At 42.6% G+C, this 15,076-nt stretch overlaps 1 protein-coding gene across 1 annotated transcript in view; it reads left to right on the top strand.

Annotated features, from left to right (window-relative positions):
- The first annotated feature begins 5,251 nt into the window (after positions 1-5,251).
- LOC128443924 (membrane-associated guanylate kinase, WW and PDZ domain-containing protein 2) overlaps positions 5,252-15,076 on the top strand; it is a 71,629-nt gene continuing 61,804 nt past the window's right edge. Inside the window, exon 1 of the mRNA XM_053426151.1 lies at positions 5,252-5,549. Within this exon, the coding sequence (XP_053282126.1) occupies positions 5,252-5,549 (298 nt within the window). The remainder of the gene's footprint in view (positions 5,550-15,076) is intronic.

The raw sequence follows: 15,076 nt of genomic DNA, 5'->3' as shown, positions 1-15,076 counted from the left end.
TCAAAAAGTAATTTTCCAACAGGCTGAGGTGATTTAAAACCGACCTGTGGCCAAGAGTCTCCTATATTATTCATCAGCCAACAAACCATTAAAAATAAACAGTTTAGAGATCGTGATATGATACCAGAACACAACTCGTTCTCAAATTTGTTTAGATATAATAAACACTGAAATGAAGCTCACACTCATCCTGTAAATTGGTCACAGCAGTGCTCAGGCTGACTCCTGCCTCACAGACTAAGATAAGCCATCACTGCTCAAGAACAACGATTAGGCATTAGCTTAGAGGACACTATTTTTGGGAGTCATTGTGTGATTTCAAAAGCTAACTGCAGACTCATTGAACTAATCTCCAAAGCCCTCCCAGGGAGATCAGAGGACGTGGAAGCTTCTTCAAAACCAAGGTATGTGGTTGAGGAAAGAGAAGAGGAGGATGATGCTAATGAAGGAGATCAAACAGAACGTCACTGCAGACTGGAGCCGACCAGAGAGTCCAGGCAAAAAGGATCTATTCCAAACATCAGATCACATCTGAAGAAACGACAGTATGTTATAACCAGCTCATGTTTCTGCAGTCAAGTGGTACATCACTTAAAAGTGTTCAAATCTGAGAAGACTGGAAGAGAGAGAATTTATAAGCAATGAGAGTTTTATCTGATAATCATGTAGACACGGATTATTTACCACTGAGACTGGATTTTGAAAGGCAGCACTGATGTTTTTTAACTTTAAAAAATATCTAACAACGATGTATTTGCCTATATGGTTGGTTTATACGTTTATTTTGGAATATAGTTCAACATTTTGAGAAATATGCTATTCCCTGTCTTGTGAGTAGTTAGATAAGATAAACACCTAGTATAAATATGAAAATGTTAAATAGTTGACTGTCAGCTAAATTAAACTCGTGATTTTAAGAGGTGCTAGTTATTACTCTTTAATTTTTAGTGTAAATGCAAATTAATGAGCAGATCCAGGGTTTTCAGGTTTCTTTAATTATTTTTTATGACAAATAAATAGTTTGGATGTTCAGAACGGTCCTGCTTTCTTTTATATTTCTGCTGCAAGAACTAGACAATCTTTTTGGATGGTTTGGCCTTTGTGCCTTTCTAGTTTTCATTTGATAAATTATACTATTATACTATATCATAAATATCAATTATAGTCAATATCAAAATACCGATTGGTGCAGCTTTAAATATCTTTTCAAAGAAATCTTATGGAGCCGGAAATATTATGGTTGAAAAATGTGACGGCATCCCACAGTCCACTTTACCTCCAACATATCATTACTGAGCTCTCTTGTTATTCTATGGACTGACCTGCAGCCCATACCAATATGTCTGTTATTATGTCAGCTGCTTTGTCTCTGTGGCTCTAGTGAAGATCCCTGTGTGGTTTGGTTTGTCTGGACTTCCTACAGGTGTAATACATCACAAGTTCCCCTGCATAATTAAATCTCAATCTGAGCTCTGAGAACAAGCCAAAGTGATTTCAGTCGCCAATTCCCTTGAACCATTCAGTCTAGTTAACTTATTCTGGTGCTTATTCGAGACAATCCAGCCAACTTCTGACATTACCGTGTTATCTATATATCTTTAAAGATTAAAATGTCTTCGAAATATTATGTCCAAATGCAGCAGGTGATATTGGATGTGTTCGTCTGGAGTCTGTTCTCAGTTTTTACGCCCGGGCGCGTCCGTGGATTAAATAATGATGATAAAGACGGGAGGAGTCTGTTCGCCCTGTTGAGAGCGTATGAATGTCTGCGTGAAGGTGACCCCCCCCCCCCCCCCCCCCCGCTCCACCCCGTCTTTGCCGAGCAATAAAAACAACTTAGTATGCATTTCTTCCCCAACAGCAAATGCAGAGAGCAAAGAGTCAGAGAGAGAAGCACTGAGCTAAATCCATATGAGTTCTATTGAAAATCCCCCTCTGAGTGTGCAGGCTGCCTGGTGTTGTTGGCAGAGTGCTTTAGGATGCTCATTATTTTATGTCTATAGTGATGATGTGAAATAATATCCTTTTTCCCCCCCGTCTCCCTCCCCCACTTAACACGCCGAGGCAGCCTCTATGGATGTTTCTGATGTTTACGATCACAGATAATATAACGGTTCTATGTGGATCAATAATACTCCGACAGAGAGGGTAAGATTCTGTTGCAGCTGCTCAAACACACAGCGGGCAGTGAGAGGGTAAAACAAGAATAGGAGGGGCAATTAACTTTCTATTCTGTAATGAGGCCATGTCATAATGATGAATCATCTATGGCATGTGACTAGAAAAGTGTCTAATGTTATGATAGGCAGAAGTTATTATATTACTCCACTATGACCTTATGTTGTTACCTTCTGACATGATGATGTCATGATAATTTGATCAAACATGATGTTTTGATCTATATAAGCTATGAGTTATGTTTATAGTTCAATAGAATGCAGAGACACCTCGGAATAATGCACTTTTTTAACAACAGATGATGTCATTTTTTGACTTATGCGTGACTTCCTCATGATGTCACGTATCACATGATATCATATGATGGGGAATCATTTTCTGATCAATGTCACTTTGACAAATCAGCGGTCCATGTAATTGTTGAGTTATTTCGTACACACACACACACACACACACACAAACACACACACACTCACAGGGGCGATAACAATACTCTCCCTACGGCTGTGCCAGCATGCAGGGTGATAACAAAGATAAAGTATCCTCTTCGCTTGGGCCTCTTATAGAATCACTTAAAAGCTGAGATTTTTGCAAATGCTGAATGTTCGTTCAGAAAATATCTGCAGTAGTATTCACTACACCTCAGACCAGTGGACGTTATCACAACCCTGTTATGAGCTCATGTAAACTCAGCTCCCACTGAAACCATCCATGTGTGACTGGCCGCCCAGACACGCTTCTGAGAGCTGCTGCTCTACTTCAGTTCCTTGTCAGGAGGAAATCTTAAAACGGCAACGAGTTGCTTGAAGTGACTCCAAATTTAGCCGCTCCAGCTCAAAGCTTTCGACAGCTGATGGCTTTTCTTTTTTTGTTCTTCTATCGCACTTCTATTCACAAAGCTAAGTCCAAAATAGTGAAATACTCTGATCCAGATATAGATAGATGAGCTCATGAGGAACAATGAGTCCCGTGGAGAAAGAAATACTACAAAGAACCCCAAGGTGCCAGATTATAATCCTGTTTTAAATCACACAGCAGTTGGAACTGTGACTCAGATTCTGCTGGACTGTGAATTTACTATAACGTGTTTCCAAATCTCTGAACTACACAGTGTATTTTGGTGCAGACGACAGGCCTTTTGCAGTTCTCACATCCACCAGCAGAGGCACAAATAAGGCAAAGCAGAGATTCATTTCCCCTCTGAGTACATTATCTCCTAATCCAGGCAGTTTTCTGGATTATGTCAGTGCTGTTTCTCCACTGTGGTGGTTAGTCTTTGATAAATCATCTAGTTTGCATCATCATCGGCTTAGAAAAGATGTCAAGAGCACTCGCTGTGACCAGAATGCATGTGTGACCTATATGCCAAGACACTGAAGTAAAGTAAAGTGACAGTCAAAGTGAGTCCAGTGCTTTTCATGGATTATTTACTGGTTGCAAATGCACAAGGGGATGTGTACAGTAATGTTGTTTTGTAGGGAGGGTACTCGCATTACAAAAACACATTGCATGTCCTGAAAATACACACACGCACACACACACTGTGAGTGGCAGTAAGAGGGACCGTCATCCACAGAGGATCGAGAGGAGCGGCTCGTGACTTTTCTGTTTAATATTGAATGAAACTTTACTTCACCCACTTTGGAAAGCCATGCACTCATGAAAAAGTCATGACGACAAAGGGATTTGTCATTCCCAGTTGGATTTGGATTTATGTCATCAGGGCAATTATGTAACGGTGACCAAATTCAAGAGGTCATATAGTTGAAGTACTTCTTGGGGGCACTTTGTGTTTGTATTCGATAGAGATGGTGAAGATGGACAGAAAGGGGTTGGAAACACATACAGTGGACTGTCTGGTCAGTGGGGAGTTGAACCCAGGACATGTTGCCCTAAACATTTTGATATCTGTTCAAACGACAACACGAGGAAACTATCTCTCCCTGCTGTCCATTTGTTCTTTGTCAAACATGTTAAAGTGAGGTAATGGATTGAGAGCCCCTCCTCCCAACCTTATCCAAGACTTTTAGTCTAAACCTACAAAACCAAGACATATCCCCAACATAATCTATTAAACAGATATATTGTTTTGTGACATATTTGATAAAGTTCCCTTCGATGAATGCTGATATTTTCTTGTTTTTATTAATTTTTACATGTATAGATCTTGTGTCTTAATGTTTCCTTATATGGTTTTTAAGTGTGTAGTATGACATTTCACTCTCATGTGTGCAGTAAGTGTATAATGGAAGTGACATATAAAGCTGATTATATATTCTTAAACTCACAATAAGTTGGGTGCAGCATGTAATCACAATACAAACTGGAATAATGGTAATAATTATAGTTGGTTTTAAATTCTACAAGATGTCTCCTGGACACTGGTGTTGCCTTCAGGCCTTTATCTCATTGCAGTTCATGTGCTTTAAGTGGTTCATGGAGTGTTAAACAATCGAGTCATTAATTTACAGTAATAACCACAAACTGGGGCCATCTGGTTACAAAGTCAAGCAAAGCTACTTCATTTCTCCAACATGTTTGCAGCTTTATATCATAGACAGATTTGGTTTATATACAGTATAACAGTGAAAACCGAGGTTCCTCCCAGCCTGATCGTGCATGCCATTGCGCGTATGTGTGTGTGTGTGTGTCTGTGTGTGATCACAGTCAGCCTGAGGAAGCGCCCCTGGCAGTGTAGTGGGAGTGAAGCGCCTCCTGTTATTTCCCCTCCTCTCCATCCTTTAACGCCGAACCAGAACCATTCATCTCTCCCCTCCTTCAGGCTTCACATCCGGGTCATCCGCCAGTATCTGTCTCCTGCGTCTGTGTGTCTGACAGAGTAATAATCATTCCACACGCCCGCCCGCCGCCGCCGCGCCGTACCGCAGCCCTCCGTCCGTCCGACCGCGCGGCTCGCCGAGCGAACACTGCGCCTGGCGTGCGCCGCCGATGGTGATGGAGCGACGGGCGCCGTGAAGCTGCAGCCGGTCGGTCGCCAACAAAGGCTGGGACGAGATGAAATGGTAGGAGGCGTTTGTATGGGCTAGCCCGTGGAGACCAACTCGCCCTAACCATGTCGAAGAGCCTCAAGAAGAAGAACCACTGGACCAACAAAGTCCACGAAGCGGTGGTGACGCGGGGGAAGGACGGGGAGCTGGGGTTCGAGCTGAAGGGGGGCGCGGAGAACGGCCAGTTCCCCCACTTCGGCGAGGTGAAGCAAGGGAAGGGGCAGATCCAGAGCGGCAAGCTGGCCCAGGACGAGCTGCTGCTGGAGGTCAACGACATGCCGGTGGCCGGGCTCACCACCCGGGACGTGACGGCGGTGATCAAGCACTGCAAGGACCCGGTCCGCTTCAAGTGTGTCAAACAAGGTGAGACCAGGAGGGGGACCGGGAGCGCACGAGGGAGGCGGGGTGGAGTGAGTGTGTGTAACTGTCTGTGTGTGTGAGTGTGTGTGTGTGTGTGAGTGTGTGTGTGTGGGGCTGGTGTGATCAAGATGTCATCCGTGTACTCGTCTGTCAGTAAAAGGCACAAGTCGTGTGTTCTGGTGGAACAAAGCGCATAGCTGTTTGTAGGCCCGTGTGCTGCTGCTGCTGCTGCTGGGTTGTAATTACGAGCCGTAATGACGGGTCCAGTCCACCAGGATCCCTGACGATAATGATTAGACCGCCGCCGCCGTTTGTTTACCACAGTGCCACTGGTTCGATGCCACTGCCTGGAGGGGGTGTGTCCGCCCGGGCGCGATGCCACAGCCTGCGGTTCTCTCCTTGTTTTGGTTCGAGCTCCTCGTCTCACCAAAAACAGGCCTGCGCCGTGGATCAGATGTTTTTTCTCTCCGCTGCTGTAGCGTAGAGTCTGAGCTGCAGACACACACATACACACACACACACATACACACATAGACAGACACACAGACAGACATACACACAGACACACACAGACACTGTGAGTGTGTCGGCTGACAGTCTAGACTTTTGCTGTGCTGTACACGTGTTATTACGGTATAATTACGCACGGATGTAAATAACGTGTCGTGGAGCCTGATTACTGTTGGTCGTGCTTTCATATCGATCCATACTGTAGTCAGCATGTGTGGATTTAACACACACACACACACACACACACACACACACACACACACACACACACACACACACACACACACACATTCATTAAAGGGATAGTTCACCAAAAAATGAAAATTCCCTCAGCACTATGCTGATGGAGCGGTGGGTGACATGTTTGAGTCCACACAACCCTTTTGGAGGTAAACAGTGTTGCAGCCAAAGTGACCCCTTGTTCCCCACAACTTACTGCTCCTGTAGTGTCATCCAAGTGTCTGCAGGCCCCGACATATATATTTGACATGATACGCCATAATTTACTGTGTTTTAAGCCTAAAAGTTTCCTACCGGAAGTAACGATGCTAGCGGACAAAGCAATGGGAGCGTGAACCCCTCACATGCTCATAGTGCTGAGGCAATTTTTATTTTTCGGTGAACTATCCCTTTAACCATGAGTCTTAATCCTCAAATAGCCCATTTGAGTTGTGAAGACCGACCAAAATATCCTGCGCAATGATGGCTTTTGAACAAAATTGGCTCTAAAAACTCTAGAAAGACACACACACACACACACACACACACACACACACACACACACACACACACACACACACACACACAAACAAAGTTTTATTTAAATAGCACATTTCAGTGTAGGTGGAAGCACAACGTGCTGCAAAAAACATGATGGAAGTTGTAACCACAAAACTATGCGGAAAGTGGAAAGATAAACATTGGACACAGATTAAAACAAACACACATAATACAATCAGAAATAAAATACATAAACATTAAACTGATAAATTGGATAAAATTACAATAACATGAATAGAAATAACAATAAAAGTTTGAAAATCAAAGGTTTAAATTATAATACTAAAGGACAGACACACACACACACACAAACACACACACACACACACACACACACACACACACACACAGTCACGCTTTGATAAGCCTCTGAGGGTTTTGTCACTGTCGGCCGATGCTCTGATCGTGTGTTGTATAATTGTTGTGGCCTCTGGAGCTGTGGGCTTGTTGTAATGTTGTTGAGTGTAGCAGTGGATTCATGGCAACACTGTTGACTGAGTGACCTGCTTCTGTCAGCCAGTGTAAAAGCAAACTATATGTGAGACTAGAACATTGGATTGAAGGAGCAGCGGAGGAGATGTTTATCAGCCTCACACCCTCCGAGGCTCAGTTTAAGTCCCAATAAGTGGCTGAAAGAAGGGGGGGGGGGGGGGGGGGCAGCGTCCTGAGCCATGAAATGAACATTACAGTGTTTCTGGGACATCAGTGAAGCAACACAATCAAAGCGGTTTAGTTATTTTCGGACATTGCCGAGTTTGCTCACAGAAGATTTGCCTTCGCACATCCAGCTCAATGTTTTCATGGGTTGTGTTAATGTGATTGATTATTGAGTCGGAGCTGCTGACAGAGGACGAGTCTTGTGATGTGTGAGGGGTTAAATGCTAATGTGCATGTATCTCACAGTTCAATTCTCTTCCTCCCTCTCTTATCCATTTATACATGAGTCTGTTTATTGAACCACCCAGCTCAGCCTGTTCTCCAGTCAAAATGCCCTTGACACACTCCTTTTTGAGTCTGTACAGCTTGTTGTCCCCTTCTGTATGTATATATTTTCTTCTCACCCCCTCTGTTTCTCCCTTTTGTCTGTCATATTACTATTTGAATACCATCCATTGGAGAAAGGAGTGTGTCTATGGGAGTGCGCTTCCAGACAGACGCTGACACACTTGCAACCCGCAGAGAAATCGTCTAGGAGCAGTCCAGTCGCTCGGCTCAGAGGCCACGCGCAGACAAATCAGAGATGGATGTCCTGTCTGGGTGCACAGCTATGTCTGACTGTCCATGCGAACATGCACAGACCTACTCGTTTTATTAAAGCTATTTTCAGTCAGGTAGGATGTAGAAACCCCCTCATCCGTCCCGGGGGGACTAGGGCAGTGACAGAGAGGCCTGACCGGCCTCCAGAGCGAGGTCACGGCCCGTCTCTGTTCTGACCCTGACCTTTACTCTCACTACAGTTCTCTCTTCTGCACAGGAGCAGAGCAAATATGCATGTGAGCAGTTGCTATTTCAGAGAGGCCGGGTTTTGAGGGAAAGCATTTCAACACCCGAATGTGACATGGAGAATAAGGGAAATGAAAGATATTTCAAGCTTTTAAAGTGATGTTTGCAAATTAATTCACAGCCTGCAGTTGCTTAGCACATCTGTTGCATGTAAAAAGTATGAATTTTTAAACCCCCCAAAAAGTATAAAAGATATAATTTGCACATGTTTACTACCAAAAATAACTGGGAATCCACTTCAGAAAAATGGAAATTGTAACACACTCCCCTGGGCTGGTTCCCTGCCGTCTCTCTTTGGCGGCTAGCCGGAGATTCTCGCACTAACTGTTCCCATAGACCCCCATTATAAACGAAAAACTGTTGTAATAAGGTAAGATATATAAAACTGCAAATAAGGTAATAAAGTGAAAATCTTGTGACGTAAATGACGTCTCTTTTTAAATAAGATAATAAAAGTCTCATTGAATTTGAGAAACAGTCCTTCCATTTCCTCTCAATACAAATACGGGGGGGGGGGGGGGGGGTTCTGACTGTTTCAAGTGTCTCACTTCTCTGTCATGGATTTGCTGAAACCTTGTCTCAACTAATGGCAAGTTACCCATCTTCACTACAAAATCAAAACAAAACCGACTCTTACAGTTATATAAGATAAGATGAACTTTATAAATCCCACAGGGGGGGAATTTGCATCGTAGCTGCAGCAGCAGGATAAAGGCGAGAGTAGATATCAAGTGTAGTCAAGAGAGAATAATGTGAGTATTTACACAACGTGCAATATCGCACATTGTTTACATGAATAATATTGCACACAGTCTCTGGGCAATGGTGTGAGAAAAGACTCCATTGTTACAAAGAGATGTTGCACATATATTACTGTATATGCCTGAGTGAGTGGTGGGGGAGGATTACTGGTTGTACAGTGGGACATTAGCCAGAAGGAAGGAGTAATATGTAAGTTAAACTCTGAAACATCTACAGTCAGGCGCTCACATATTTTCTGGAGCTGTTGAACTCTTGTTTTCACTGAGGACATTTTGAGACTCCACAGTTAAAAAGCAACGGTCCCTAACTCATAAAACAAGTGATGGATTCATTCCACTAACAGAACCTGCTGTTTCCACCACAAACATCTTCATTGCACCCAGGTCACCATCTTTTCACACTGCTGCCATCTGGAAGGCGCTACAGGTCCTTTTATCATGTGCAATGTAACTGAGCACATACACTCATCGGTTTTAATACCCTATGTTTTATTCAGATCTATGCACCCATTTATAGATTTGTCTACACATCTACAAATCTCATTACACTTCTTTTTTTTTTACACGTTTACAAAATTGATTACGCACACACAGATTCTGAATTTGTCATTTGCAGGTGCCTGTGAATCTCAGCACATTATTTTACATACTTACAAATCTGGTTAAGCACACAGATTGAGAAACAGTTTATAACAAATTATATAAATATCGCTGCAATACAGGCCTTATGGCCATCATAATGTTGTTAGTGCTTTTCAATCATTTCATTAAAATTATTGTTTTTCAACTTAAATTATCAGAATTCTTCCGAATGCGTTTGTAATGTACAAGAACATATTGCTGTAGACTTTATTTTGAATGCTGGTTTTGGCTCTGTACATATTTCAAGTGCTAAGCATCTCTCATCTCTCATCAGTGTTCATCTCCTCAGCAGCATCAAGCAGGAGCGAGGTGCAAACACAAACAGCTGCTCGACTCGGCGTGGCAGGTTTATAAAAGCGAGCCTAGAGGTGTCAGCACAGTATGGAGAGGCTAGAAGTGTGAATGTGTGTGTGTGAGTGTAAGCGTGCATGTGTGTGAGTGTGAGTGTGTGTGTGTGCGTGTGTGTGCAAGTGTGTGTGTGTGTGACGGTTAAGAGATGTGAAAAGGGAGGTGGAGTTTTTTCATGGACGATCATGGTAAAGGGTGTGAGAAGACACACTTTGGGAGACAAAGAAATTGCAGTCGTCTGTTTTTCTTTTCATATTGTCACTGACAGATTCCTCATAAATAAGATGAACTAAAGTGCCTGTTTCTGTAATTATGACCCGTCTTTGTTGTGTCAACTTGTCATAATGACTCAAGCACAATGGACAAATAGTGATGTCCTCCTCTTTGTCTTTCCTTTCTCCCTAATTGAGCCTAATAGTTACTGATTTCATTTACAGAACATAATTTTCATAATGATATTTGGTTAATTCCATTTCAGTGCTGCTTATCATTTAGGTTGAATAAAATGTGCATCCACCTCTAAATAACGCAGCTCTCTTTTTAGTCGCCTTAATTAGCATGCATTTCTTTTGTCATAAATAGCTATGGAGCAAATGCAGTGATATAAATAATATTAATGTCAGCTATTTTTAGACTTTTATTTTTCCCGTCCGTTCAAATTAAGGTTCAATCCAGAGACATTGCTCTGGATCATATAACAATAAACCGAAAAAACGCTATATTCTCCACCAGGAAGTATCAGCTCTGGAGGAGAAAAGCAGTTTAGAGCCACAAACACATCGCTGCTGATATTGCCTTTTGTTAAATGAGATTTTCTACATTCCAAATTGTGTTTTTTACCTCTCCGAGAGGATTGTGGGGGAGGAAGACCCCAGGACCTGTCATCTACCCGGGTTTATGAGAACAATATGTGGTCCTTACTGCGGGAAAGCAACATGAGTTTGAAAATGTTAACATGCCCTTTAACATCTAAGTGGAGCACAACCAGCCTCCGTCACACTGTGCAGCAGCTTATACAGGCCAGGTCAGGGGCCCCCACCATTACTGGGAACAGGAACTCAGCAGTTTTCCTGTACAGTATGTTTCCATATAGTTGATACGAAATATAAACTTCTCTCCATAACTCTAACTCTCTGACAGTCCATTTGATGCACAGTTCTCCAAGTTGCCGACAGTTTTACATTCTCATTCAGCACATTTGGAAGTTTCAATGACAATGGGGTCGCATTTACGACCCAGTAAATTTAGAAATCTTATTTTTGGGAGGATTTTTTCATCTATAACCACAAAATGGTTTAGAATCAAAATACGAGTTCAACCAAAAGATGAAAGGGACTGAATGTCTCTTTTTTAAAAGGATGTTATCGATGCCCCCTATCCTTCTGGAGCTGTAACATGTTTAATCCCTCTGCCAAGGAAGTTATGCTTTCCCCCCCGTCCGTTTGATGGTTTGCTTGTAAACAAGATTAAGCAAAAACTACTCGATAGATAATCACAGAACTTAATGGAAGGATGTGGTGTCGGCCAGGGAAGTGCCCATTTAATGTCATTGTGGCTCTGGACTGGGTCCAGTGGTCTTTTTCTTTGTCTTTAACATTGTGAGCTAAGGTGATTTTCAACATTTTCCCAGGGAATAATTCATGGATCTTGAGGGAAAAAATCAATCAAGCATATTTAGGAAACTGATATCTCTGAGTGTATGAAGCTTGGAGCAGCTTGATTGAATTTAATGGGACTGCTGGGCCTGTGCGGGGGTATGAGCTCTACTGAGTGTCGCTCTAGTTTAATTTGTGTGATTGCGGGCACAATGGTGTGAGATACGGCTTGGAGGGAGCTGGTGAGAGTGGTGTCCAGTGCACAAGTCAGGAGTACAGACACATTGTTTTCAGTGAGAGAGGTGAAAGAACTTTTCTGACTTGCCTGTACGATTCCTGCCAGTTCTCCTAACGTGAGCACAGTATGGAGGGACAGATGGAGCGGAGGAAACCTTCTTCTGCCCTCTCGTCGCTTTGTTGATGACAAGCTTGAAGAATCAAGGCCTGACATGTTGCTCCGTTGGTATTAATAACTCACCAAGAGATGAGTTCTGTCAGAGGGTGATTTTATTGAGGCCAGAAGCTGCCGCAGCTCTGCTCAGAGGATCAAACTCCAGCTCAGCCTTCCAATGAACAAATATCTAAACTGGTCCAGTTACGTGAATTAGGTCAATGTAATTCTCCTCAGCATGGACACTCTGCATGAGACAATCTGGGACAGCGTGGCCTCATGTGTTTGTGAAATGTGTTTAGAAGATGTGTTTGTGTTTGTAAGACACGACTGACAGGAGGTTTTGTCAAAGCAGTTTTACTTAAAGCCTCAGTCCACTCTGTGTCCAGTTTTCTGATCGGACCAGTTCAGGCCTGTGCTGGTGTCGACCATAGAGTAAATAAAGATGGATGACATGACAGCTCCTCAAAAGTGAAGCCAAATAATCTTGATCGCCCTCTAGTGGCTGGCTGCAGTACGTTTCATGAACTCTGCCTCTGTCATGAGGGTGGATGTGAGATGAACCAAACAATAAGTTTTTTTTTGTTAGATGGTGTCTCTTATTTTAGTTGGCTGTTCTCACACTGTTTGTTCAACAGTTCATTTTTCCGAAGGTTTTATGTTTTGTTGTAATTAGTTCCTTGATGCTATGATAATTCGGTGACATGTCATGATTGACAGCTCAAGATTGTTCGAGGTTCAATATCAGAATGTCTTGACTTAATGTCACTTATAATATACATTTTTCTCTCATGTTTATTTGTATTTACTCCTCCAACCACTTGGTGGAGCACCCATAGTTTAAGGTAACTAACACAGACTAATTTATGTTCCTTCTGCTTAGTTCAAGAAACATGCAGTTTTTGTCCCTGTGTCATGACTCGTTGTAATTCTAAACATCTCAGGATCCTCTTACCACTGCAGCAGTTGACACAGAATTGGTTCAGTCTTGTGACAAAGGCTCCGAAGGGTTTTCAAAAACGAAATGTACTACTGCGGAGTCTTTTCACTCAGATGGAGTCGGGGGTTCAGTGAGGACACCGCAGGATTCAACCATCTCTCACATCCAGAGGTAGAGGCAGCCTGGACATCTGTCGCATCACGACAACCAGTGAAAGTCATTCAGTTCAGTCTGTGGCCTTGTATGCCTGTTCAGTCTGCTGGCACACACACACACACACAAGCTCCATAATATTCCCTGCGTGTTTCTATCTCTGAATGTGATACGGAGGTCGGTGCTGAAATAACAACAACACCCCCCCCCACACACACACACACACACACTTTCACAGAATCATATCTTATTCAGTCAGGCACAGCAGCTGCACAGAAGGAAGCGGATGGTTTTCACTCATTGACACAGTGTAGATTAGCCAGCAGCGCTAATCTGATAGCTTCACTGTGGGATTCCGATCTGACTGATGAGGATTATAAGAGCTGGCGTCAGGATCAGTGGCTGCTAGTGTCTCAGAATAAAAAAAAAAAGAAATGGCTTACTTGATTTTCTTGAAAACCGTCACTGCAGGCTCAGTATGTGAATGAACCACATGTGTGCATAATGTGTCACCAGTAGATACCTGTCAGTCGAACATGGGGTGACACAGCTGTCACTACGTTACAGTGGGAGTTTTACACATCACCTGAGAGGTGGTTTGATGGGACAGGATGCTGATGTTGTTAGGCCATATAACAAGATCTCTGTTTAAAATGGGTTTATGAACCGGTCATCTCTGGACAGGAGCTCCTGGTTACAACTGATATTATATCAATCATTGTTTTCAAAATGAAGACATAATGATTCCAACAGAATTTACCTCATCAAAGGTGGTTCAGTGTATGAATCTGAATTACACTCGTGGAGTTATTATACTGCAGCAGCATACAGCTTCCTTTTCAGATGATGTGTTTGCTTTAAGCACCATTCCATCACTGTAGTGATTCTTCCCACCAGTAGAGGACAGTAGCTGTCTAATCAGTCAGTGTCCTTAAGAGCACCTACAGTTTGAACTTCAGATGATGCTGTTTACTTTACTGTCCACTTTATTTTATCAGGGTAAAGATTCACACCTTTTATTTCATCTAACAGTTGCTGCTGTGTAGAAATCTGAACTGGTCCGTGACCATTAAAACTGGTGTCAAATGGAGAGTGTCGACTTGTTGACAATAAGACAAACGTTTTCACCAAATGGCATCACCATGGTAACTGTGGCAAAGTTTGACCATTTGTGATGAAAAGTTTACGTATCGTATCTACTGTGTATATTCTTTCTGGAGCTGACTCACTGTATTAGCAGCGACGAAGTACTACAGTGTAATACAGTTGAACAAACCATTATGGTAAAGTACACTATCAAGATTGTATTAAGTGCTCCAATTTCTGCTCGTGACCTTTTCTGGTCATAATAATAATATCTGAAGCGATTTATATATGGAGACATCCATAATGCAACAGGCACTGAGTTAGAGATTCAGAGGAAAAGGTCCTTGTCACGAAGCACTTCTAAGTAGTTCTCCAGCTGACGTATATAATATCCCTTTTCATATATAGTTCACCCTAACATTTTGAATAGAGAAAAGAAAGGAGCAGTCAGGTCAGTACAGTCGAGCTGAATTCAATTCATTTTGCTTTGGATTTAGCACCATGAAGGTCCCTTTAATCACTACAGACAGACTTTATTAGACTATCAGACCATAACAGCCAAATGAAGCATTGGAGAGGAGAATCATTACGATGCTCAGAGGGCGGCCCTCTCTCAGCCACAGTCAGAGTTATTCATTTTTTTGTATTGAACGAACCCCTGCTGGTTTGAACCCCTCTGGTTATCGACCGCTGCACCCCCAGAACCAATGAGTTTCTTATTACTCTCTTTTCCCCTGAGGCTCCATGGTATATATATATATATATATATATATATGGTATATAGATGGTATATATGTATATATGATTGGGAAGAATCAACA

Source organism: Pleuronectes platessa, chromosome 7 (genome assembly GCF_947347685.1).
Source record: "Pleuronectes platessa chromosome 7, fPlePla1.1, whole genome shotgun sequence".
In the NCBI taxonomy this organism is placed as follows: domain Eukaryota; kingdom Metazoa; phylum Chordata; class Actinopteri; order Pleuronectiformes; family Pleuronectidae; genus Pleuronectes; species Pleuronectes platessa.
Note: the sequence above shows the minus strand (reverse complement) of the source record. Positions and strands in the feature narration are given on the sequence as shown.